This window comes from Castor canadensis, chromosome 4 (genome assembly GCF_047511655.1).
Source record: "Castor canadensis chromosome 4, mCasCan1.hap1v2, whole genome shotgun sequence".
Classification (NCBI taxonomy): Eukaryota; Metazoa; Chordata; class Mammalia; order Rodentia; family Castoridae; genus Castor; species Castor canadensis.
The window spans coordinates 146,773,618-146,796,594 of record NC_133389.1 but is presented as its reverse complement, the minus strand read 5'-3'; the positions used below and the strand labels follow the sequence as shown (position 1 = coordinate 146,796,594).

The 22,977-nt window shown below is 40.0% G+C and overlaps 1 protein-coding gene across 5 annotated transcripts in view; it reads left to right on the top strand.

The window, feature by feature from the left end:
- Hecw2 (HECT, C2 and WW domain containing E3 ubiquitin protein ligase 2) overlaps window positions 1–22,977 on the top strand; it is a 366,611-nt gene that overhangs the window by 256,793 nt on the left and 86,841 nt on the right. For all 5 annotated transcript variants that reach the window (XM_074071319.1, XM_074071318.1, XM_020167497.2 and 2 more), the window contains 6 exons: window positions 3,407–3,507; window positions 3,935–5,290; window positions 6,662–6,757; window positions 14,665–14,815; window positions 15,491–15,594; window positions 16,177–16,301. In XM_074071319.1, the coding sequence (XP_073927420.1) occupies window positions 3,407–3,507; window positions 3,935–5,290; window positions 6,662–6,757; window positions 14,665–14,815; window positions 15,491–15,594; window positions 16,177–16,301 (1,933 nt within the window). The remainder of the gene's footprint in view (window positions 1–3,406; window positions 3,508–3,934; window positions 5,291–6,661; window positions 6,758–14,664; window positions 14,816–15,490; window positions 15,595–16,176; window positions 16,302–22,977) is intronic.

Below are 22,977 nucleotides of genomic sequence, written 5' to 3'. Positions count from 1 at the left end.
TAGCAGCAGCAGCAGTAGTGACAGTGATAACTAGCATGAGTACAGTACTAGCAGCAGTAGTAATGACGATCACCTGAGATGACAGACGGTTAATCTATATCAGGAGTTAGGCACATTACCCTCATTTTCTCATGTAACCTTCTCAGTGACTCCGAGAGGTAGAACTGTAATGATGCCCATCTCAGAGATGGGAACCTGACAAGGCTAGCAAGCACATGATGGAGCTAGGATTTGAGTTCAGATCCATCTGTTCTAGAATCCTGGCTTCTCTGAAACATCCTAAGAATTGGCTGCAATATGATACTACTATAGTTATATTTGCAAAGTTGATCATTCATATTCACTGTGCGACTAATTAATGTTTGGCAAATCATAATTTTCCTCAACTAAAACAAAAGGCTACATGATCTCTAAGACCCTTTCAAAACCTGAAACTCAGAGATTCTAATGGTCCAAGGCTCTTGACTGTCAGAGGCAGTACATTTTTATATGAGCATCCCATACAGAATAGGAAGATTATACCAATTCTACAGCCTGGTTTATCTGATAAAAGCTGAGAATCACAAGTATTTTTAAGGATAGAAATTATAGATTCTAGTAGATATAATATATTTAGGGGAGCTCTTAAAATTATCTTTAGGATGTATAGCAAGTTAAAGATTATGGAGAGTGAGAATTAACTGCAGTAAAAGTAACATATCTATCATTTAATTTCTATAACTATAATAATGTAATTTACATAATATATATGATACTTGACAGAGATGTGTGAACTACGTGTATGCCATCAAGAACAGTCAAGACAAAATAAAATCTGGCCAGTGATTGAAACTATTATTAAATTGTTGGCTTTTGATTTAGTCTTTTAAAGAACTGAGCACCTAGAGAAATACCAGTTCTGAATTCCATGTATACTGGAAGGAAAGCCAACATGGATTAACAAAATATCAAATCATGAGCTATTTTTCTATAAGTAGGTTAAAAGTATTGCAGTGTTGCAACATATTACTTGTTAGCATATAAATACATATTTTGAATCTGATTTTTGTTTTGTATCAAGTAATTGATATATCTTGAAAAATGCTGTGCTTTTCATTAGTCATGCATTTGGTGGTCTGCAATTCTCTGAAATAGTTGAAGTGTCACAGGGTGTGATTTTCTGACAGGAATGAGAACACCTTACTAATAACCTATTTCAAGAGCATCTGCTTGAATGTGACATTTTTCAGAGCATGGCCTGCCTCCTTTCAAAAGGCACATCATATTCCTATGCTGTGTCAGTTCCTCTGATTACATTAATGAAAGAATGTCTCAGACAGCTAATGAGAGTTTTAACATTCATTTTTCATAATGATAAATAATAATCATAATGTATAGTATGTTCTTCATAATGATATATCATGGTGAAAGGCAGGATGAGTCAGGATGGGACCAGACAAGCCCAGAATAGCCGCATAATCTCCTGACAGGATACCTAATAAATGTCCAGCACTGTGTTGGGAATTGGAGATGACACAGGGAGCAAAACAGATGGGTGCAGCCCTTTCCTTATAGTTCTAATGAAATACTTATTTCCTGGCTAACACCCATTGCTTTTATAAATTTTCATCATTAACACCAACACTTTAATCTTATTGGGTAAGGAAGAGGGAGGAGGGTCAATTTATTTTGAATCAGGAAATGATGATCTTATTGTTAAAGGACTAAGTGTCCAAAGAGATGGATGAGGAATGAGATTGAGAGCAGGGTTATGTAATTTGCTGCTGGACATGTGCATTAACAGACAAATATCAAGCACTTCTGTGTGTCAAGTACCGTATAAATGCTGGGAATACAGGTGGGGAGGAGAGATCTTTGCCATTTTACAGATTATAGCCATTATGTGATGTTACTTGAATACTTAAATGTGTGAGTGCATTTACCATACCTGTAATGTCTAATAGTTACAAATGCCTGTGTATCCCTTTACAGAAGCTTTCTTTTCCCTAAAGTATCTTGTACAAAAAGCATCGATAGCAATCATTTTCAGGTGACTCACAAGTAATTATGTCATTAAGATGCATGCTACTGGAAACAGAGAATCACCAAGAATATACAAAAAATGAGAGCAGGGGCTTCTGTGTGGGAAGTGAGGGCCAACAGCTCCACCACCTTCCTTTGCAGGTGAGGGAGAGGTCAGGATGCCCATCCTACTCACACAGCTGGGGATGCTGACTGCTTATGTTCTCAATCTGTGTTTTAATCTCAGATCTGTCACTTAATAGTTGTCTGACTATGCTTTAACTTCTTCCTTCAGAAAAGAGGATTGCCACTTACCTCCTGGGGTTGCTAGGAGAATTAGAGGTGATGACACAAGCAAAGCCCATCAGCAGAGTGTGCATGCCACACAGTAAGCATGCGTCAGTGAAGGGGGAAGTCATCGCTAGAGAAGAAATGGAAATTTCCAAGAAATTCTTGCTATAAAGTCAGAGGAATTCTTAAGAACTGATTTGAGATTTTACTTTAGTATGTGTTCTTTTATGCAGATAACATGTATTTAGGATTGTACTGAGGGGTAGATAAGAACAAAAAAGTTATGTAGATTACTGCTAATACTAACTAGAGGAACTGTACAGTGGTATAAACATTAGAGGGAGACCTTGTGTTTTCCTTCTGAAATAGCCAGTAGAGGGCAGTGTGAGAGCAGAGATGGCATGACTTGATATATTCTTTTGATTATTTTCCTTAATTCAGAATAAATCATTCAGTTCAGAGTAAGAGTTGCTTACATTCAAGCAAATGAAGTAGTTGCATTTGACTTTGATAAATAGACATGGGCTTGAAACAAATTATAACTCCACCTTTAAGGAAACCAGCAGCCCAGACATGGCACCAACATGACAGGGCAAGAACTGGGCAGGCCCAGTTATGGTCTTTCTGGCACCAGATCTGGGACATGAAACCCTCCTCTACAGTGGAACATCTGGCTTCTCCAAGGTTCTCATCAGCATGGTTCACAGCTACTGTGAGAATCGGTGGTAGGCTGTGCTTCCCAACAGTGAGAGCCAACAGCTCCACCCCCTTCCTTTGCAGGTGAAGAAGGAGAGGTCAGGCCCCTTCCCACGCACAGCTGGGGCTGCTGGCTGTTTATGGCTTGTTCTTGTCTGCCCATGTTTCTCTTTCCTGATAATTTTCCTTGCAAAAAGAGTTCCTTTTATCCTTAGGTTTGTAAGTGTTCATTTGCACAAATGAATACTGACACATTGAGCCAGGATGTGCCTTGAGCCTGTGTTTTTTTTTTTTTTTTTTTACTTATGAATCTGAAAGGTTCAATGGTACTATGTGGGACTTGGGGGTGGCCTGTGGGAAGAAGGCAAAGGTTGACACCAGTATGGTAAGGATGAAAGGTCCATTTCTCCTCCTGCAGTGATCAAATGCTCAGCTATAACCTTGGCAGAAGGCTCCCAGCTGACCACGTGAGTGGCTACCTCCAGTTTAAAGTGGAAGTTACCTCTTCTGTTCATGAAGGTGAGGTGTCTGTAGAAGTACAGAAACACTTGCTAAATCTTACTCCATTGGCAGTTTGTGTTTGAATAGACTTGAATTTATGTCCTGTTCTGAAAATAAAATAGCTTTCAAATGCTTACCTAGTGGAGTTTTCAAAGCAGATAGGAAAGCCTATTTATCAGAAAATGTCTCTGAAGTTTATGCCTGCATTTTAAAGCTGGGTTGCAGAATTTCCAGTGATAGCTAACATCTACACCTCATACACTACACTGAGCGACAGAATACTCATTTAGAGGGGAGTGGTGCATATTAGCAAGTCAGTGGTGCTGTCAAGAGTCCTCAGTAAGATGACTGAACTCTTTGAACTGATTAGTTGCAAGGCCACATAGACCATTCAAGTGCATTCCCTGTTTCTAGTTTGCTGTTACAAATCTACTGTCTCACTCAGATGCGTCTCCAGAAGCTGTTGGCACGATTCTTGGCGTCAACACTGTGAATGGAGACCTAGGAAGCCCTTCTGATGAGGAGGACGTGCCAGGGAGTCATCATGACAGCCCAGTGTGTGCTAACGGGCCTGTGTCTGAGGACAGTACTGCCGATAGCACGCCCAAGCATTCTTTCAGGACTAGCTCTACCCTGGAAATAGACACAGAGGACTTAACCTCTACTTCCTCAAGGACCTCACCTCCCAGAGGCCGTCAGGATTCACTCAATGACTATCTGGATGCTATCGCGCATGATGGCCCTTCCAGACCTGGGCCAGTGAACTCCTCTGAGCGGTCCCTGGGAGCGTCTCCCAAGCTGAGGAGTAGTTTTCCCACTGACACAAGACTCAATGCCATGCTTCATATCGACTCTGATGAAGAAGACCACGAGCTCCAGCAAGACTTGGGTTATCCATCATCCTTGGAGGAGGAGGGAGGGTTGATCATGCTTAGCAGACCATCCAGAACTGATGACGGGAGCCTGGCATCTCAGACAAAGGCAGAGGATGACAACCCTGTGGAGAATGAGGGTGCCTCCGTACATGATGCTGCTTCCTTGGAAGAGAAGCCAGAGAATCTTCCAGAGCTTGCAGTTGGTTCTTTGCCCTCAGGCCCAGCCCCAGATGAAAGTGAAACTGGCCCAGAGTCTCAACCTAGTGCTGACCACAGCAGTACCGAATTGTGTGGCTCCCAAGAGGCAGATCAGCCCACGAGTGGGGCAGACACGGGGACTTCTGACACATCAGGAGGGAGTCGAAGAGCCATCAGTGAGACTGAGTCCCTGGATCAGGGCTCTGAGCCTTCCCAGGTGTCCTCAGAAACAGAACCCAGTGACCCTGCCAGGACAGAGAGCGTAAGCGAAGCCAGCACCAGGCCTGAGGGAGAGAGTGACTTGGAAGGGGCCGACAGCTCCTGCAATGAGAGTGTGACCACACAGCTGTCCTCTGTGGAGACGCGGTGCTCTTCTCTGGAGAGTGCACGGTTTCCTGAAACCCCAGCCTTTTCTTCTCAGGAAGAGGAAGATGGGGCCTGTGCAGTGGAGGCCACCAGCAGCAGCCCAGCTGAGGGGTCACAGGACTCTGTGTGCACTCCAGGTTCTTTACCTGTGGTGCAGGTTCCCAATGGGGAAGAGGAAGGGCCAGGAGCAGAACCAGCTGCTTTACCTGACCAGGAGGAGCTGGGGGAGGTGTGGCAGCGGAGGGGGAGCCTGGAGGGAGCTGCTGCAGCAGTGGAGAGCCAGCCCCAAGAAGAGGGTGATGCAGGGGATACCCAAGGCACTTGCGAAGGGGCCATTGCCCAGGAGGAGGGTGCCACTGGAGGTAGGATGTAGGAGACAGCATAGCTGCTCAAAGAGAAGTTGGGTAGTTTTCCCCTCCATGGAAATGACAGTGCCGGTTGAAGGGTGAAGAGGTGAATATATGGTGAATTCCCCACCTGGGAATTCAGCAGTCAGCAAAGGGAGGAGAAAGAAGGAGGGAGAGGGGCAAGATTGGAAACAGGTAACAAATAGGTGGGTCCCCAAAGAGGCAGGTCAAGCTGGGAGGCTGAAGGACTTAATCCCATAGCTAGGAAAAAGATGATACAGTTTTCACAAAGATTAGCCCAATCTCAAATTTAGTCCTTGAATGGATCTTCTGTTGCTAAAATAGGAAGCCTGGCAAACAGCAGTCTTTGAATTGAATAAAATATAAAACCAGATTAGGCCAGCAGCTTCAGCGTTAGTTTAATCTGCAGAGGTTGTCTACAACACCTTAAATCACTCCCCATTATAAAAACTTCAGCACAGAGGGTAATATGTGCTTTGTGTCAGTTTTTGTCTTCTACAGCATAGGAAATGTCAGCTAGCTTAGATGATACCTTCTGACACTTGAAGAGTAAGCTGTCTTAGTGTCTGAAGATGCAAGTTTACACACATGGTTTGTACTGAATCTTAGTGAGCGTGGCTCCCTAGAATGATTCCTTTAAACGTTCCATTGGAGATGTATTAAAAAGTCAAAGGATAATTTCATATGCCTAAAGAGCATAGTCTCAGTAATAGAAATGATTGTGTTTTATTGTAGTGGGGTTTGAACTCAGGGCATCTCACTTGCTAGGCAAGCACTCTACCACTTGAGCCACACCCCAGCCCAGGAATAATTTTCATATTGTGCAACTTGTCCCCTACCTAAATTATCCCCTTTCTTCTTCCTCCTATTTTGTTTTTGCTTCCTTCATTGTCTTGTGGCCACCATGTGGCCCTAGTGCATTAGTACATAAGCAGAGCAAAGGTGAGTGGGGAGGACGGAGGATGTTAGGGGAGGGCTGCAAGCAGACAGTCTTTCTCTCGGGGGTCCTCTTCTGAGCACTCACATCATTTGTTTCTGGGTACTCAGGTAGGAAATGAGACTACACAGAACGAACAAGACTAGCCTCGGGTTGATGATAGGTTTTCATTTGTTTAGTTGGTTGGTTGGTTGGTTTTCATTGCTTTTTATTGAGACAGGGTCTCTACGTAGTGCTTAGTGGCCTGGAACTATCAATCCTCCTGCCTCAGCCTCTCGAGTGCTGGGATCACAGGCATGTGCCACCACATCCAGCCCAGGTGGTTTTTTGAGGTTTTTGTTGTTGTTGTTGGTTGGTTGGTTTTTTTTTTTAAAAAAAAGACTGAACAGGAAAGCCATACCTAGGTAACTTTTTACCTTTAATCCTAGGTTCTCAAGCCAATGGTCACCAGCCCTTGAGGTCACTACCTTCAGTGCGCCAGGATGTCAGCCGGTACCAGAGGGTGGACGAGGCTCTCCCACCAAGTGAGCAGCTGTTAACTCAAGGGCCCACTTCCCTGGGCACAGGGTTAACAGGCAGACCCACTCTCATGGGTCCTGGAGAGGAAGGTTCTGGGGACTGCCACTTGAACAAGTGACTGAAGTCTGGAAAGTGCCATACCCATGATTCCTCTCTGGCACTGTCCTACTAAATGAAAAGGAAGGCAGCTAGGGGGAAAGGCAAACGTTGACTGTGGTGTAGATACCATAGTCAGGGAAGTAGATTCAGACTTTTTAAAGCATTTAGGTGCGTGAGAGAATTTAAAAATAACGCATGAATCTTCATTCAGTCAGTAGACAAATTGTTACAATCTCTTAGAAAAATCTCACACTGTAATACGCTGCCATTTTGTTCACACAAGGTTCTGGTCTTTAAGTCATTATGTACAAGGTTCTGACTTTTTTCCTTAGGGAGATGCAGAGAAGTGTTATTAATTTCAGAAATTAGCCTATTGTTTGGAGGCGCATATGACCATTATCTGGGGATTTGAAAGATGTTTCATTTCTTTCAGTTTTAGAAAATACTTGACACTGATAAGGGAGATGGTTGAGGATTAGGGGTGCTGGGGAAATACTGACACCACCTGTATTCAAAGGTATGAGTGGTACTCATGCTGCTTATAATCTGGATAGAATTTAAACTCTATTTAAATTTCTAGAATTCCTTAAAGTAACATCGCATTGTAAGAGCAATGCATTTTGATGAATAGTTACACAGCTCAGTAAATATTGCTTTTGAGAAAACATTAGAAGGTATACCCTTTTCCTTTGTTGCTTTGCCCTCTCATTCACTGTGTCCTCTACTCATCCATCTTATCTGTGATCATGGCAAGGAGCTGAGGCCTTTGACCCTCTGTATGAAAAACCATGGGATGTAAAGACAGAAGGACATGCATTTCTAGGGCTGAAACTAAGTGGTGAGTTTTGGTGAGAGCTAGCCAAAGAGCTGAATACTATTGTGGTAAAATTGCTTGCAAAAACAATTGGCTTGATCCTTTTGAAATTCTGCTGTACAGATCCTTCTGTTGTTTATACATCAGATAACAGTGCTGTTATTCATAAAAACATACATTTTGGACAGATTTTTTTTTTTAGAACAAGAGATTAATTAACAATGTGTTGTCTGAAGCAGGCAGAAGGGCAAGGGCAAAGGAGAAAAACTTCCTCATTGTCTGCCCTTGGAGAAAAGTCAGGAAAGAAGAATATTCCTGGCAGATACTTAGGTATGCTTGGAGTCAAATGAGTTAAGAACACCAGGAGAAAGTTCTGGAGAGCTTTGTTTTCATGTATGTGTGGATCAATAGTAATTAGTTTCTGGGGGCTGGACAAGGAGGCAGAACATCACAAGACTGCATCAATAAATAGCATGTCCTAATCATATCCAATTGTTCTAATATTTATTGGCTATGATTTTGATCTTTAGATCATATTCAGTAAAGACAGATACTTTCTTGCTGAAATTATGACCACTATTTGTGCTATCTCAGTGTACTTGTTTGAACACTGATAATTATATTACACAGATAAAATTCATCTTTGGTAATATTTTTATAAACAGTTAGCAGTTCATTTTAATAAGGTGATGTACTCAAAAGTAAAAACAATTTAGAAGTACAGCCAATTAACTGATTGATGAATAGACAGAAAAGTCTTACTATATGTTCCTTCTTGTTCAGTGATTTTTCATTGGTGGCGGTTGTCCCTTTCCATTGGGGACATTTAGAGTATCTGGTCTGTCTTTTATAGTAACAATGTCTGAAAAGTACAGCTGATATTTAGAGGGTGGGATCAGGGATGCCAAACATCCTGCAATGATGGGACAGTCTGAAACAACAAAGATTTGTCCCACTGAAATGCTGATAAGTATGCCCACTGAGAAACATGCCTCAGTACTACTAATTTATTTAATGTTCAGTAAGTGATGCTTTTGGTAAAATATAACCAGAATTTTCACATTTTAAAGCCTCATAACTGAAAATATCTTCCCTCTAAAAGTGAAGTTAAATGCGCGCGCGCGCGCGCACACACACACGCACACGCGCGCGCACACACACACGTTCGAGCAACTTGCAAAGGTGAGGATTTATGTAATCGGTCAGTTGCAGCATAGGGTCTGAGCATACCTGATCACTGTTCACCTCTATCCCCCATTCCCAGGTGTGTATCATCCTTCCCATAGTTTTTTGTTAATGGTTGGCTGTCCCTGCTAGTCTTCCACCCCAGCTGGCTCTCTGCATCCTTTCCCGTTTGGGCTATCTGTTGCCACCTCTGGCTGTGCCTCTGGCTTACAGCTGTGGCATTTGCATTCAGCCCTGTCTATTGCCTTCTGCATCTCAAACTTGTGCAGTATTCTGTGCTGCTTTTTCCATGATTTTCTTCTTCTTCAGTTGTTGTTGTTGTAATAATTTGGGGAGGTGGCTCTAGCAGGTCTTGTCTGTAATTGATAGATTGATACATAGGAGTCAGCTAAACTGATTCTTTTCTTTTATAGATGAAGCCTGAAAAAATTCAGGAACTTGTTCAAGATCCCATGCTAGTAAAAGTTGAGGCAGAGACACAACCATTCCTTCTCCTGCATGAAGTAGTCTAGCCTGTGATTAGAGGGAAGGGAGGATTGTATGGGTTGATGCATGTCATTCTGACAGTTTAGCTGGAGGAGAGGGGAAATCAGAGGGTTTTGGGGTTTCCCTGAAACTTCATTATATTATCATGTTTTGATGTCAGACCCAGGAAGGCTCAAAAAGTGCCTGCATTCTGTTCTTTCGGGACAGATTTAAATGGCAGGTCCTCCCTGGGGAAGCCCTTCACTTCTGAGAGTGCTTGCAGCCCTGATCATGTGAGCCAACATCAGGTGGCCCACACAGGTTTGCCCCATCCAGCAGCTGTGTCAGACCAAGCAGCCCCTTTTCTTCTCCATGCAGGTCACTGCCCCAGACCCTCAGGTCAAGCTGCCAAAGGACAAGCTCCTGAAGCAATATACTTTGGGCTTGGATGGCTACCAAGCCTGATTCTTCTTTTTTCTTCTTCCTCATCACTATGTTTATCATCCTTATTTTGGCTTCTAAGATACTGGTATACTAACATACGGTAAGAAAACAGATTTTAAAACCCAGTGAAGGGGATGTGTTGGCCCCTCTTGCTTTCTCAGTTCTAGTGCTGTAGCCAATCACGTGGTAGTCTGTATATCAGGCTATGAATTTAGCTTCTGACATCTGTGTAGACTCTTTCTGTGTAAGGTGGGGGTTTTTTGTGCGTTTGCTTCTTCTTCAAGTCTCATTCATCCTGTCTCAGTATTGGGGAATCGATCTTGGACTTCGTGCTTATCACTCAACTGTAAGAGTGATCTACTGATTGGTACTCAGTAGATCTTGCCTTAAGCCATGAACATGCACTGTGGTTTTGAGGGCCCTGTATCTCCAGCCACTAGTTGAGAGATATTCTTATGAGTCACAGAAAATAAGAAAGCTCCTGCCTTGGAGGAGGCATGGCATGTTGAGAGATTTCCAGGAAGGCAGCTCAGGCTTGAATAGGCACTGAGCACCTAAAGAACTTGCTGTGTGTTCTCATTCTGAGATCACCAATGGTGCTGGCAGCTAGAGGAAGTTTGGGGCTGAAGCCTGCTGGAGTGTTATCAGCATTGACAGTCTTGATTGTCTTACCATTAAAACAAGTGAAGAAAAGAATGGCCAACTCAGCCCCCTCTGAAAAACTGTTTTTCGGCTACTGACTCCAGCTTTATGACTTAATCTATTGCTGCACTGGTTGACAATATGGAATTGTCACATAAGTATTTATTTTTCCCCTGAAAGAATGGTTTTTCTAGGAATATCAATAGATTCCAGATGAATGGTCTGGATTAATGGACTCAGATAGTATCCCAGGATGGTTGCCATATTATCAGGACTGTATTCCTCTGTGGTGGGTACAAATGGGTAGGTGTGGAAGAAGATAGGGAGTCATTTATCTTTTTTTTTTTTTTGTGCTCACACACTTTCATGATTAAAATAGTCTTCAAAAGGAAAGCCTAAAGTAGGCATTGAGTCTGACAAGCATAATTAATCTTAGCATTTCTACTGTGCTTACTTAGAAGCAGAGGACTTTCTTCTCCAGAGCTTAAAATTAAATATGTGAGGAAAAAATGACACTTCTAATCTAAAAAGTTACTTTCTTAAAAATTGAAAAATAAGAGGCAAAATGCACAGCTGTGTGAACTTCTGCAATTTTTACTTCAAATAAAATATACTAGAAAAGCACATTCAACCCACTGAATTCTTTCCATACATACATACAACTGAGCACAACTGCACAACTGCGCCACAGAAATCCCCTTTGTGTCCCCTGGCAGTCACTAACCTTCACTCCTGATGGGAAAGGACCTTCTATTCTGCCTCTCCAAATCACATTTTTTCAAACAATGGAATCATACTTCCTTGAGTGTAAAAATAACAACAAAAATCTTCAAACACTGCCATCTGTTGTCTATCACAAACCTTATATTTTTCCTTGAAAGTAATTGTGGTTAAGTCTCAGGGTTTCCAAGAGGCTACTTACTCCTAGATTTTAGTTTGAGGTTCTCAGGCTAAAGTCTAGTTTCTTGTAAACCCATACTTCGTGACTGCTGAGATATCTAGCATTTGCTCTGTGGGTTTGTCTAGCAAATTAGCTGCTGTTTTAAATTCTTATTAATTTTTGTCACTGTTTCTCAAATTTTGGTGTGTCTAAGAATCATCTGGGAAGGTTGTTCAAAATGAAGATAACTGAGTACTGAATTCAAAATCTGAATCTGAAGACCTACGGGGTGGATTTTACTAATCCTCAAAGTAATTCTGGCACATGTCAGAGTCCTAGCATGCTGTGAGAAACATTTTTCTCGGTAACAGTTTTCCAAACTTTATTATTGCCATGAAGCTCTTTATGCAAACAAAATCTTATGGGGAATATCAATTTACTAATACTCCTCAGTTAATAGCGGAGCTGCTGTGGCAGGCTCGGGCCTTCATAACGACTGATCTATAAGCTTAATCAGAGTTTAGTTTGGAAATTATAGCCTGTACATAAGATGATACTAAGATGTTGCTAAGTCTTTACGGAACCTAAAGTAATAAAATAGGCATCATTTTATAGATTTATAGAGTTGTAGAACTAGAAGGAGGCTTAGAAATTGTTGAATTTTGTCCTCTAATTTTCCAAAACTGTAGAGCCATAGTTACTTTTTTAAGGTCTTATAGCAAAGATGTGACAGGTTATGGCCAGAAATGAGGCTATCTACCTCCCTACTTTACCTCCTTTCCCCCACATCACTCTCAATGTCACTGCAACCTGATTGTATACCTTATTCTACAATGTGACAGGATAAGGAAGGTAACTGTTAAATCCAGTTTTCAATCTCTGAGTTTAGCACTGCACACTTGAAAGATACTTTGATACCTTCTTATACTAAGAACAAATCAGGCCCAGCAGAATGTTAGAGCAATTGTACCTCCAACATAACTTTGGTACGTACAGCAAGACGGCTAACCTTCCTGCAGGACCTCTGTGTCTTTGCCTGGAGGGTGGGGTATTGACCCCTTGGGTAAGAATGATGTATAGTTCACCAGTAAGTCAACAGTGTAACTGCCTTTCCCAATCCAATGCCAAACACAGATTTGAAGCCAGCAATATATAATTTCTCTCTACGGGTACCTAAGTAACAGAATCAATGTGAAGATGTAGTATTTGATAGGGGTGGTATTTAATATACATTCAACATCCCATATTCTCAGAAAAAATATTTTTGATCTTGGTCTCTTATTCTTCCTATTCATATAAAAATGTTTTTAAAGAACTATAAGTTAAGGTTATTTCTGGCCTTTGTGGAAAGTGAATACAAGGATTATTATTTGCATAGCATCATGTCATTTTTAAAATCATTTGTTCATTTTTTACATACTATGTGCAAGGCAAAGTGATGACTATATTTGGAGACCCTCCCCCCAACCTCCCCGTTTGGCAATCCATATAGCCATTAACAGGTTACATACTCATCCAACTTTGTAAATCCTTTTTTAGTTTCAAGAAAGAGTTCCATCTTTGAAGTTGATTTTTAGCATTTTTTGGGGGGTCAGAAAATGGAAAATATGCAAAAATGTGTTTTCTTTTCTGCTTTACATGCCAGAAATTTAGAGCCAAATTTAGCAATAACCTTATCTTGGAAGCTTGGCAGCATTTCTTTCTGCTTCCTTTAGTTGGTCACTGTTCTTTTTATTAAAATCTCTAATTGACCTGTTCTGCATATTTTTAGAATTGAGAACTACTATAAACGTGCTTGGAGGAAAGAATAGCTATTTGTTTTCATGTGCATCTGGTTTGACATATAGTATGCACTTGGATTATCCTGACTCTAATGAGACAGGCATGAGATGGAAGTGATTGGTTCTTAAAATGTTTGGGATGGGAAAGGATGCAAGGTGCAGAGCACAGCAATGCAATCGAGCAAAGGGTGTTGGAAATGGCTCCTGAACATGCTGTTTTGTACTTACCGTTTGTTGTTGCACTGGTTGAACATGGGGTTCTGGAGAATGCCCAGAGAATTCAGATTTCATGTCACTGTGAGTCTGTCTTACCTTGGAGCACAAATGGCAGTTTTTGTTGTCAGTGTGGAGTTTTTCCTCTGCCCAGTCTTTCTCTCGACAGTTGTCATGAATTTCAACGGGCTGAGATGAACAAATGATATCTTTCTATCCTAGCTAAAGTGGTGGCTTTAATGGTAGTCCAGTACAGACTGGGGTCGACCCTGCAGGCCTTTTCAGCCCTAAGGACTTTATTGGGATATCTGCTTCATTCACTTCCAGAGGAAATGCCAAAGGTGGTCAGGAGAATGTAGGCCTTCCTCCGGGTTTCCAGGACGAGACCTGTGGAGTCTGTGGATAAGCCAGATGGTCACATGGAGAGTTTTGAGATAATTGAACTCAGAAAATTGAACAGGAGAAAAGTGCATATTCATTTAAAAAATAACTTACACAGAAATATAAATTTATAGAGCTTTCCTGACTGAAGGATAGATGTATGCTGTTTTCATGTTTTTCTGTATAAATTACTCTTCCCAACTGTAGTACGTTCCCGAAATTTGCCTTTTGAAAAGATCAGCTCATGCTGTAAGCATTTGAATGGCGGAATGACCTAGATAGTCACAGAAGTGGATATCTTTCTCTGAAGACCAGTCTGCTCTGTGCTTTTACTGAACGTGCACTTATTCATACATTTGCTTGCGGAGATGAATGTGATTGCTTAACATACAATTGAATTATCTTTTAAAACATTGTATTTGTTTAAGGATGGAGGAAAGAAATTGTCCTTGCTTTGAAAATATATTCATCTTTGGGAAAGTACAAATTGAAGTATGCAGATATTGTTACTGTTTAATCACTAAACTGCATTAATTACCTGGTTTCCTTCTGAAGACTGAATTTACTGCAGTTGTGAGTAAATAAATCCATGGAAGTTTCCAGCAATGAGTCTTTCATCTAGGCTAGAAAAAAGAAAAACCAGGTTTGGGTGAAATAAACTTCAATACTAATTTTCATGCGAATATTGAAAGTATATGATTCCAATGTCACGTACTTTTTAAGACTGGTCCTTACGTATGAAAGGTGCGGATTGTGGGCAGGTGTGGAAAAATGCTGTACTTGTAGATGTTCTGTAACAGATTGGTATCATACACACAGGGTAGACTTGATAACTAGTAACAACATTCTTAAGTGGACAGGGAAGAAGTGCCGGACTATGCAGTGAGGTATGTGTTACCAACCCCAAATTACAGCATGTCGGAGAGCGGAAACTTGGGCTGCACTTAATGACCACATTGATGGCTCCAGCTCCTCCTCCTAATCCTCTCATGCCTTGCTGCTGTTTAGACTGGGAGGCGCGCGTTGACAGCCACGGCAGGGTCTTCTATGTGGATCACGTAAACAGAACTACGACGTGGCAGCGGCCCACGGCTCCCCCCGCGCCGCAGGTGCTTCAGAGATCTAACTCCATACAGCAGATGGAGCAGCTGAACCGGCGGTGAGCACGCGCGTTTTCGCTATTACTGTTCTGTTTTGTGGTCGGGCTTTTACATGGGCACAAAGTAGACTTGGCTGGCTCTTTCATCTTTGGATGTCCTGTCATTAAAATGTACAGTCGTCACCTCCTTCAATTTATGCACGTCGTTAGACTTCTTGGTTAAAAACAAACAAAAAACCATATACGCACACCCTTGTTTGGAAACTAGAGAGGTAATAAATAATGATGACCCCTTAGGTCAACCTAACACATTGATTTTTAGTACAGCAGAACATACACATTTATAATTTGAAGTCAAAATGCTCTTCCTTTGTGATGTGTCTTTATTATCTACCCAACCTTTTAAAATTAGTCATTCTTTCTCAAAAACTAAGTGCTGTGGAATATAAACTTCTTTCCTTTAACAATATAGGAATTTAGTTTTCTTTGATTAAGGGCTACATTTTTTTTGAAGTTTTATTAATTCACTGGGAAAATGTTCCCCAAACAATGGGCAGTAGAAATTCAATGTCAGGTGATTTACTTAAGTAAAAGATGGCCCATGAGGTCATGGATGGGTTTCTGGGGAGGAAACAATTCGAGCTGAGAGTATGGTGAAACTCTGAGCTCTAAGGGAGAAGTTGGGCCCCACCTTTTCAAGGCTGTTGGAATGTAACTCTAGGCTTGTGATTTTAGTTATCAGAGTATCCGCAGAACCATGACTAACGAGAGGACTGAGGAAAACACCAGTGCTGTTGATGGGGCAGGAGAGGAAACAGACTTTCATCAAGCCAGTGCAGGTAAGAGCCTCAGGTTTATTTGTGTCTATAAACTCAAATAAGTAGAAGAGAAATCAGTAAGCATTTCCAAGAAATGAGCCTTTCTTTTGGAGAACTCTTGATCTTCAATAAGATCTGGCAATCCAATTCAACAAACAGAATTCATCAGAGACTTCTTCTAATCCATGACCTTTGGTAAATACTAAGAAAAAAATCACAAAACCAAATCAAATGTAAATTTCAATAGTCTGAATCTGTGAGATAGTGGAAAAAAATTTGACTGGGGATGTAGCTCTGTGGTAGAGAACTTGCCTATCATGCTCAAAGCCTGGGTTTGATTCCCAGCACCACACACACACACACACACACACACACCACCTAAGGATATTAAAATGTTAATAATGACCCAAAATATTATTCAGTTTCTTCTTAGTGTGTAATTAAGAACAGTTGGGCTTTATGTATGAGTTTGCAATAAAGAAAAACATATTGGGGGGATTGAAATAATAGCTAATGACATAGGTATTGTTTGGTTCTTTTAAAATATAGACTGAAGTGAATAGAGAAATTTCCCTGAAAGCCTCTGTGGTCTGTCCCATCCAGATTTCCGTCGAGAGAATGTCTTGCCCCACTCTACCTCCAGATCCAGGCTCACATTGCTGTTACAGTCTCCCCCTGTGAAGTTCCTGATCAGCCCAGAGTTCTTCACCGTGCTGCATTCTAACCCTGTGAGTAGTTTGAAACAATGCAATGGAAAAACAACAGACCAAAGAAAATTATCTTCATTTGTGTAATAATAGTAAGAATAATAGCAGATCCTTCCTGAACACAGAATGTGTTCCAAGCTCTGTGTTAAGCACTGTATGTCTTAAACCACTTAGTCCAAACAAACTGTCTTAATTTGTCAGGCTGCTCTAACAAAATAAACTAACAACCCTTCTTTTCTCCCAACAACAAAACCCAAAAATGGAGTGTCTTATAAACAACAAAAATTTATTTCTCACAGTTCTGGTGACTAGGAAGTCTAGGATCAATATGCTTGATCAATAAATATACTTTAGTGGATAAATGAAGACCCATTTCCTGATTCATAGATGGCACTTTCTTTATGAATTCTCACCCAAGGAAAGGGGTGAGAGGCTCTCTTAAGCCTCTTTTATAAGGGCACTAAGTCCAACCATGAGGCTCCACCCTATGCTCTATTTACCTCTTAGACCACCTCCCACTCTGACCTCCTAATATCTTCATATGGGTGATTAAGTTTCAATATATGAAACTTGGGGTACACAATCAATCAGACCATAACAAGAGATTCATTGCACAAGTCTCTGAAGTCTGAGGGAGTGGCTTGCTGAAGATATTAATTAAAGGATATTAATTAAAGCTAAGTTGTCTTAGCTGCACATGGAATGACCTAGAATGAGGAAAGCATTACCCATAGAAGTCCAGCTGGATATAATTCATTCATCATGGCACCAGCTGATAGGAGTCTGGACTAGGAGCTAAGGAAATAGAGAAGAAGGAACTAGCATGAGGAGAATCACAAGGACAGAATTGGCAAGGTTTGTTGTGATCATAGACTAGAAACTAAAGGTGATCCTGAGGTTAATAGTTGCACATAAATAATAAACAATACATAATTAGGAATAACAAGGAAGCTAGATGAAGGATTCTAACATACTGAATTTATCAAAACAAATTATACGCCATCTGAAAAACAGATGGGGACCATAGGGAAAAGTATAAGTCAGCATGGTCTTGGCACCTGAAGTTGTCAGTGAGGTAATTAGTATGTACATATTCATTGATGTTAATACATTTCTATCTTCATTAGCTTTGCCGTGTAAGTATAAGCATCTGCCTGGCTCTACTCATCATCTTCTGGTTTATAGGTTTAGCTTGGAACAGACTTGGGTGAAGGGTGAGCAATGCTAGCTGTCTTCCTAGCATGCAAGAGGGGTGAGACTTGATATGCATTCCATTAAGCAGCAGTTTATTGATTCTCTGTTATGCACTAAGCACTGAACTAAGCCCTAGGAACAGAAAGGTGACAGCAATTGTGGGTCTTGGAATTCCAGCCTTGAAAACATACTACAGTGTCATGACTAGAGCTGTGAGTGCAACAGTGGAAAGCTATAGAGGATGCACTGCTAGACTGAAGATTAACTCTGAGGGGAATGCAGGTGGAAGGATTTTCAAGGCTGAATAGGAGCTTGTCCTAGAAACCAGATGGGGAGTAGCACTCTAGGCAGAAGGAGCCTCATTTGCAAAACAAGACACTCATGAAGCAACAGTGCTGTTTTGACAATTACTACAGAAGCACTGATACTGAGTTAGCAGGTGTTGATGGTGTGTTGGGATCATAGAACACTAGGGGAAGTCAGCATTGAGCCCTGGAAAGGTAAAGCCAAACCTAAACTTGTGTATGGGAAATTCTAAGAGGTAACAGGCTTTTGTACAAAGAGAAATGGGCTAACATTCAGAGTTGTCATTAAACACAGAAAGTATCATGCAGTAAGGAAAGAACTTTGGACTTGGAGTCAACTAGCACAAGCTTCCATTTGTTTATCCATTCATTCAGCCAATATTTATTTAATGCCTATGATTGTTGAATATAAAAAGACAATTCAGATAATGCAACGTGGCAGGAGACAACTGAAACAGTACACTGGGATCTAGTGGTTTGGAATGGAGCCACAGGAGGCACTGTGTCACATTCAGTGAATAGACAGGCATCTCCAAAGGAGTCAGCCATGTTCAAACTGTCATAAAAATGTAAAGAAGCCAGCTTTTAAAATTAACTGTATTGTACAATATGGATTCAAGTCTGTTTTTTTTAATTAGAGGAGTTAGTTATGAAATTCTTCATTTGGCTTTATTTACATTTGTAATGTTCTCCATGAAACCTGCTCTGATTATTTTAGCTTGCATTTATCTCTTCGGATAAAGTATAACATAAATTCTATCTACAGAGAGAGAGAGAGAGAGAGAGAGAGAGAGAGATTAAGAGAGAGAGAGAGAGAGAGGAGAAGAAAAAGGAGGAGGAGGAGAAGCCTCAGTACAGGGCAGAAACCAGTTTGATATGGTACAAAGTAAGGTCAGAGAATGCATGCAGCAGGGATGCAAGGGATTGATTTAGATTTCTAAAAGATTGTTCTAGCTGCCATGCAAAGAATGAGATGAATATAGGATATACTTTGGAGGGAGAGTGAACATCCTTGCTAATAGATTGGAACATGTGGATACTTCACACATTCTTCTTGAAGAAAATTTCAAGAAGGAGCAACTAATTAGATAGTAACAGTCAGGTGTTTGCTAGTAAATGCTTAGCCACGGTTTTCTGGGAGAAAATAAGTGTGTGTATATATGCAAATTAATCTCTCTCTTTTTATATATGTGTATATGTATGTATGTATATGTGTATATATGTATGTATTTATATGCTACACATATATATTTACTATGAAACTTGCCAATATAAAGTACAATTTACAAATGACAGGATGTACACGGAATACTTTTGTTAGTTATTATCACTCTTCTGTTAATGACCAACCTACTGTAGAAATTAATGAATCAGATAGTTCCAACAGGAATGTTTTCATTTGTGTTAACAAGTAAGGCAACAAGGGAAACAGTGAAACACAGGAGTCAGAATTCCATTCTCTCCTCACTGAGGTCAGCAACTTCTTTGTTGAGCTAGATAATACTTTTGAATACTAAACATATTTCTTCACTTGTGTATGTGAACTATTCACAATGTAGCAGCACAATTTGAAATTTAATCTGTATTATTAGCATGTTATTGTGTGTGTCCATTTGTGAAGTCTGGAATAAGGCAGGAAACATTTTCTGTAAGGGGCCAGGAGTAAATATTTTAGGCTTTTGGGCCAAGGTCAGTATGTAAACATGTGGACCTGAACTTTGTTTAAAAGCACAGGCAGTTGGCCACTGGTATAGACAGCTCACAAAACAATAGGTCAAGCTCTGATTTGCACTTTGCAGTTACTACAGTGTGAACACTTCCAGGACGGCCAGTTTTAGGCTTCTAATTTCACCACCATACAAGGGTTCTGACTTCTCTGTATGGGTGCCTTCTTTGATAGAAATTTCTTATTGCTGCAGTGTTTCAAGTAAAGGCTGAATTAACAGTCGTTGAACCCAGGCTGTGGTTTTTAACTTGGTAGACTTTTTAAAATAAATGCAAATTCTTGGTTCCTTGGAAGTTCTGGTTCAAGAGATCTGGAGTGGGTCCCAGGAATCTGCTTTTTGTTGTTGTTTGGTTTTTGTAGGTCACTTAAGTGATGGTGATGTAATTAGTCGGGGCCTATAATTTGGGAACTCCTAGCATAAAAAGATGTTTCATTAAATGGTCTCACTGCCTCATAATGGCAATGAACTCATGTGGGCTTGCTTTCACAGCTTATAGGTTTTCTTGCTTATTTTGTTTTCAGGTTGTTTTTTTTCTTTCTCATTGCTATTGTTGGGCATAATTTTAAATTTTCTTTTTCTGGATAGCTCATCTGGATTCTAAAGTATTCTTTCTTAAGCATTTCAGTTTTTTTCCCCACTACTCAAATTGCATTAATTACTGGCTAAGAAGATGATCCATGCTGTGCACCTACAGTTTAAATAGTTTCGAGTTTAGGAAAGCTCATTTCTCTGACTTACATATAGCAGAAATGAAAGTGGTTGCATTTCTCTTGCTAAGGAGCTCAAGGTTTGAATTAATGGTTTTCTGTGGAGGGCATTATTTGCTGGAGTTTCTTCTTTATCCTAGATTAGTAGAAAATGTTCTGTCTTCCTGTCTTGATCTTTTTTAGTTCTTTCTTTTATTGCTTGATTTATGATACATAACTATATCAGTAGATTCCTTATTTAACTTGTTGAAAATATTCAACATGCAAAAAGTGTTTTATGTTAAAAGCTTTCCTAATTCTTTTTTGTGATTTGACGGTCATAAAAATAGGTATCGTGTATCAGCAATTTGCCTAATAATGTGTATTAAAAGAAAAAATTAAGTACATATATGGCTGTCATAACTTTAATGAAAAACTTAAGAAAATTTTGATTCTTTTCTCTTTCATTGTGGTTACTTTCTGGTGTATTTTACTGCCCTCTGCTGGTTGTCATCAGATTTCTTTGAAAATTGTCTCCATAAACTATTTTCTGCTGTAACTCAAGATTCAGTTGCTAATGCCCTGTCTTTTGCAGCTTCTGTGTCTGCATTTGTTTAAGTAATGGTATACATAAGTACATTTAGTTATATGTAACTGAATAATGTTTCTAAAATACATGACAAATAATTATTACTCTGATTTTTAATGAGCTCTAGAAATGCATTATTTTCATTATCTAAATTCTTTAGTACTTAATGAAGAAAAATACTCTAAAATTCATAAGTAAACTCTGAAATACACTCCTAGAAATCAAGAACCACTGACCCATGGAAGTAAATAAAGACTCCTCTTTTCTCTTAACCTGTGACTTTGCCAGTGTCAGCTTCCTTGAAGACTTACCTCTTGGAATCTGATCCCACCTGCTTACTGTCTCTTGACTGTTGGATTACCCCCATTCTGGTTCTACCAGTGTGTTTCAGTATTTTCACCACTGCTGTGGCTTTTGTTTTTCCAACTCTACCTTCTGCCTCCAGTAAACCTCTTCCTCCCACATTCCCCTGTAACTTCCCTTCTCCATCCTTTGAATGATCAGGTCTGTATCCTCAGGGTTTATCACTGACAGGGCTTAGCACATAGTTAATGAAAGGTTATGAGAACCTTCTCCAGCTAATAGAAAGTGGGATGCTAGCCCAAGATCTTCAAAGACTAAATGTGGAAAACAATTTTACTGCTATCATTTAGGTATGATTGGTATAATTCCCTATATATTCTTTTAATTACTTATACCCTGTATTTTATAGTGAGTTTTACTTCTTCAAAGCATTTTTACATCCTTTGTTCTATTGGATTTGAATCTCACATGTCTATGAAAAAGGCAGATGAATTATTATTATCCCATCTTACAGTTGAGCAAATTGAGGCAGACAGAAATTAAGTGGCTTTCTTTGTCTCTAACCATGACAGATAGCTCTATGACTAGAATATTCACTGTACTTGCATGGGAACTGAAATATAAATATCCTTTTTGAATTCTCTTTATCTGTCTTTTTCTATCCCCACATATATGTGTATATATACATATATACTATGTTATGTATGTATACATATATGTACTATAATGTATATACACTATGTGTGTATATGTATGTATATATGTAAATTTTTTTAAAGTTTGTTTGCAAAAATGTAGCAATCTGGAGGAATGTTCCTGTTTTCCTTAAGTTTTAATGGACACTGACAGTCATGTGCATATTATTCAGACTTGAGAAGGCTATGATTCTAAAGGTTGTTTGCTAATGAGTGAAATCTTTCTTGCACTTAATTTACTTTGGTAGATGCTTTTTGCAAAGATCAGTTGAACTTGGCACTATGTTATGTTTCTCACTGAGTGGAGAGGAGGAAGATGAAAGGATATAATTAATTATAAGACCAACCTTAAGATTCTTGTGCTTAAAGATCTGTCCAACCATGGTGAATTATCTGAAGCCCTAGACTGGGATAGGTTCCTTACTCTAATTGCCACTACTTCTTGCCCTGACGGAGTTCTGCTACCTTTGTTTAGCAGACTAGGGAGCATTTCTTTGCTCTAGATTAGGAACCATCATGTGGCCTGTTCACTTATTGTAATTAGAAGAGGGAGAAGTGAAAGGGACCCATTTAGAACAATGGTTAATGTAAAGATTTAATCCAACAGGATGATCCCACAATAGGTTTTCCCCAACAAGCCATGGTAAGGAGTAAAACTTGAAATATCGTTACCATTGCCATTCACACTAGTGTGGCCTCAGGCTTCTAAACTCACCATGGCATGGCTTATGTAAAAATATATGAGGAACACAGAGCCAAATGAAGAAAATAGATTCCTTACTGGTTGTATTTAAAACTCTTAAGTCAGGGTTAGCCATAGGTTAAACTATTAGCTAAATTTTGTCTCTGACAAACTCCAACTTACTTATTAGTCTCCTCTGTTTTCGTGTTTCCCATTTTCTCAGGCTCCCTAATTGCCCAGAGCCTTTGCCTGTTTTGGCAGTACCCAGTGCTCACAGTGGTTCTCAGTTATCAAGGCCTCCTCTTATTTAGACTGGCAGATTGAAATATGACCCCCAAAGTATTTGATACTCAGGTATACTAAGGGATTAAGATCAGAAATGGTTCGATGTGAGCCTTCCTTCCTTCCTTCCTTCCTTCTTTCCTTCCTTTCTTCTTCTATATGTTTTTATAGGGGGAAAGTATTTTAGTGCAAGGAAAAAGTATTTATTGATGGTTAATTAATCAGAATCCTTTA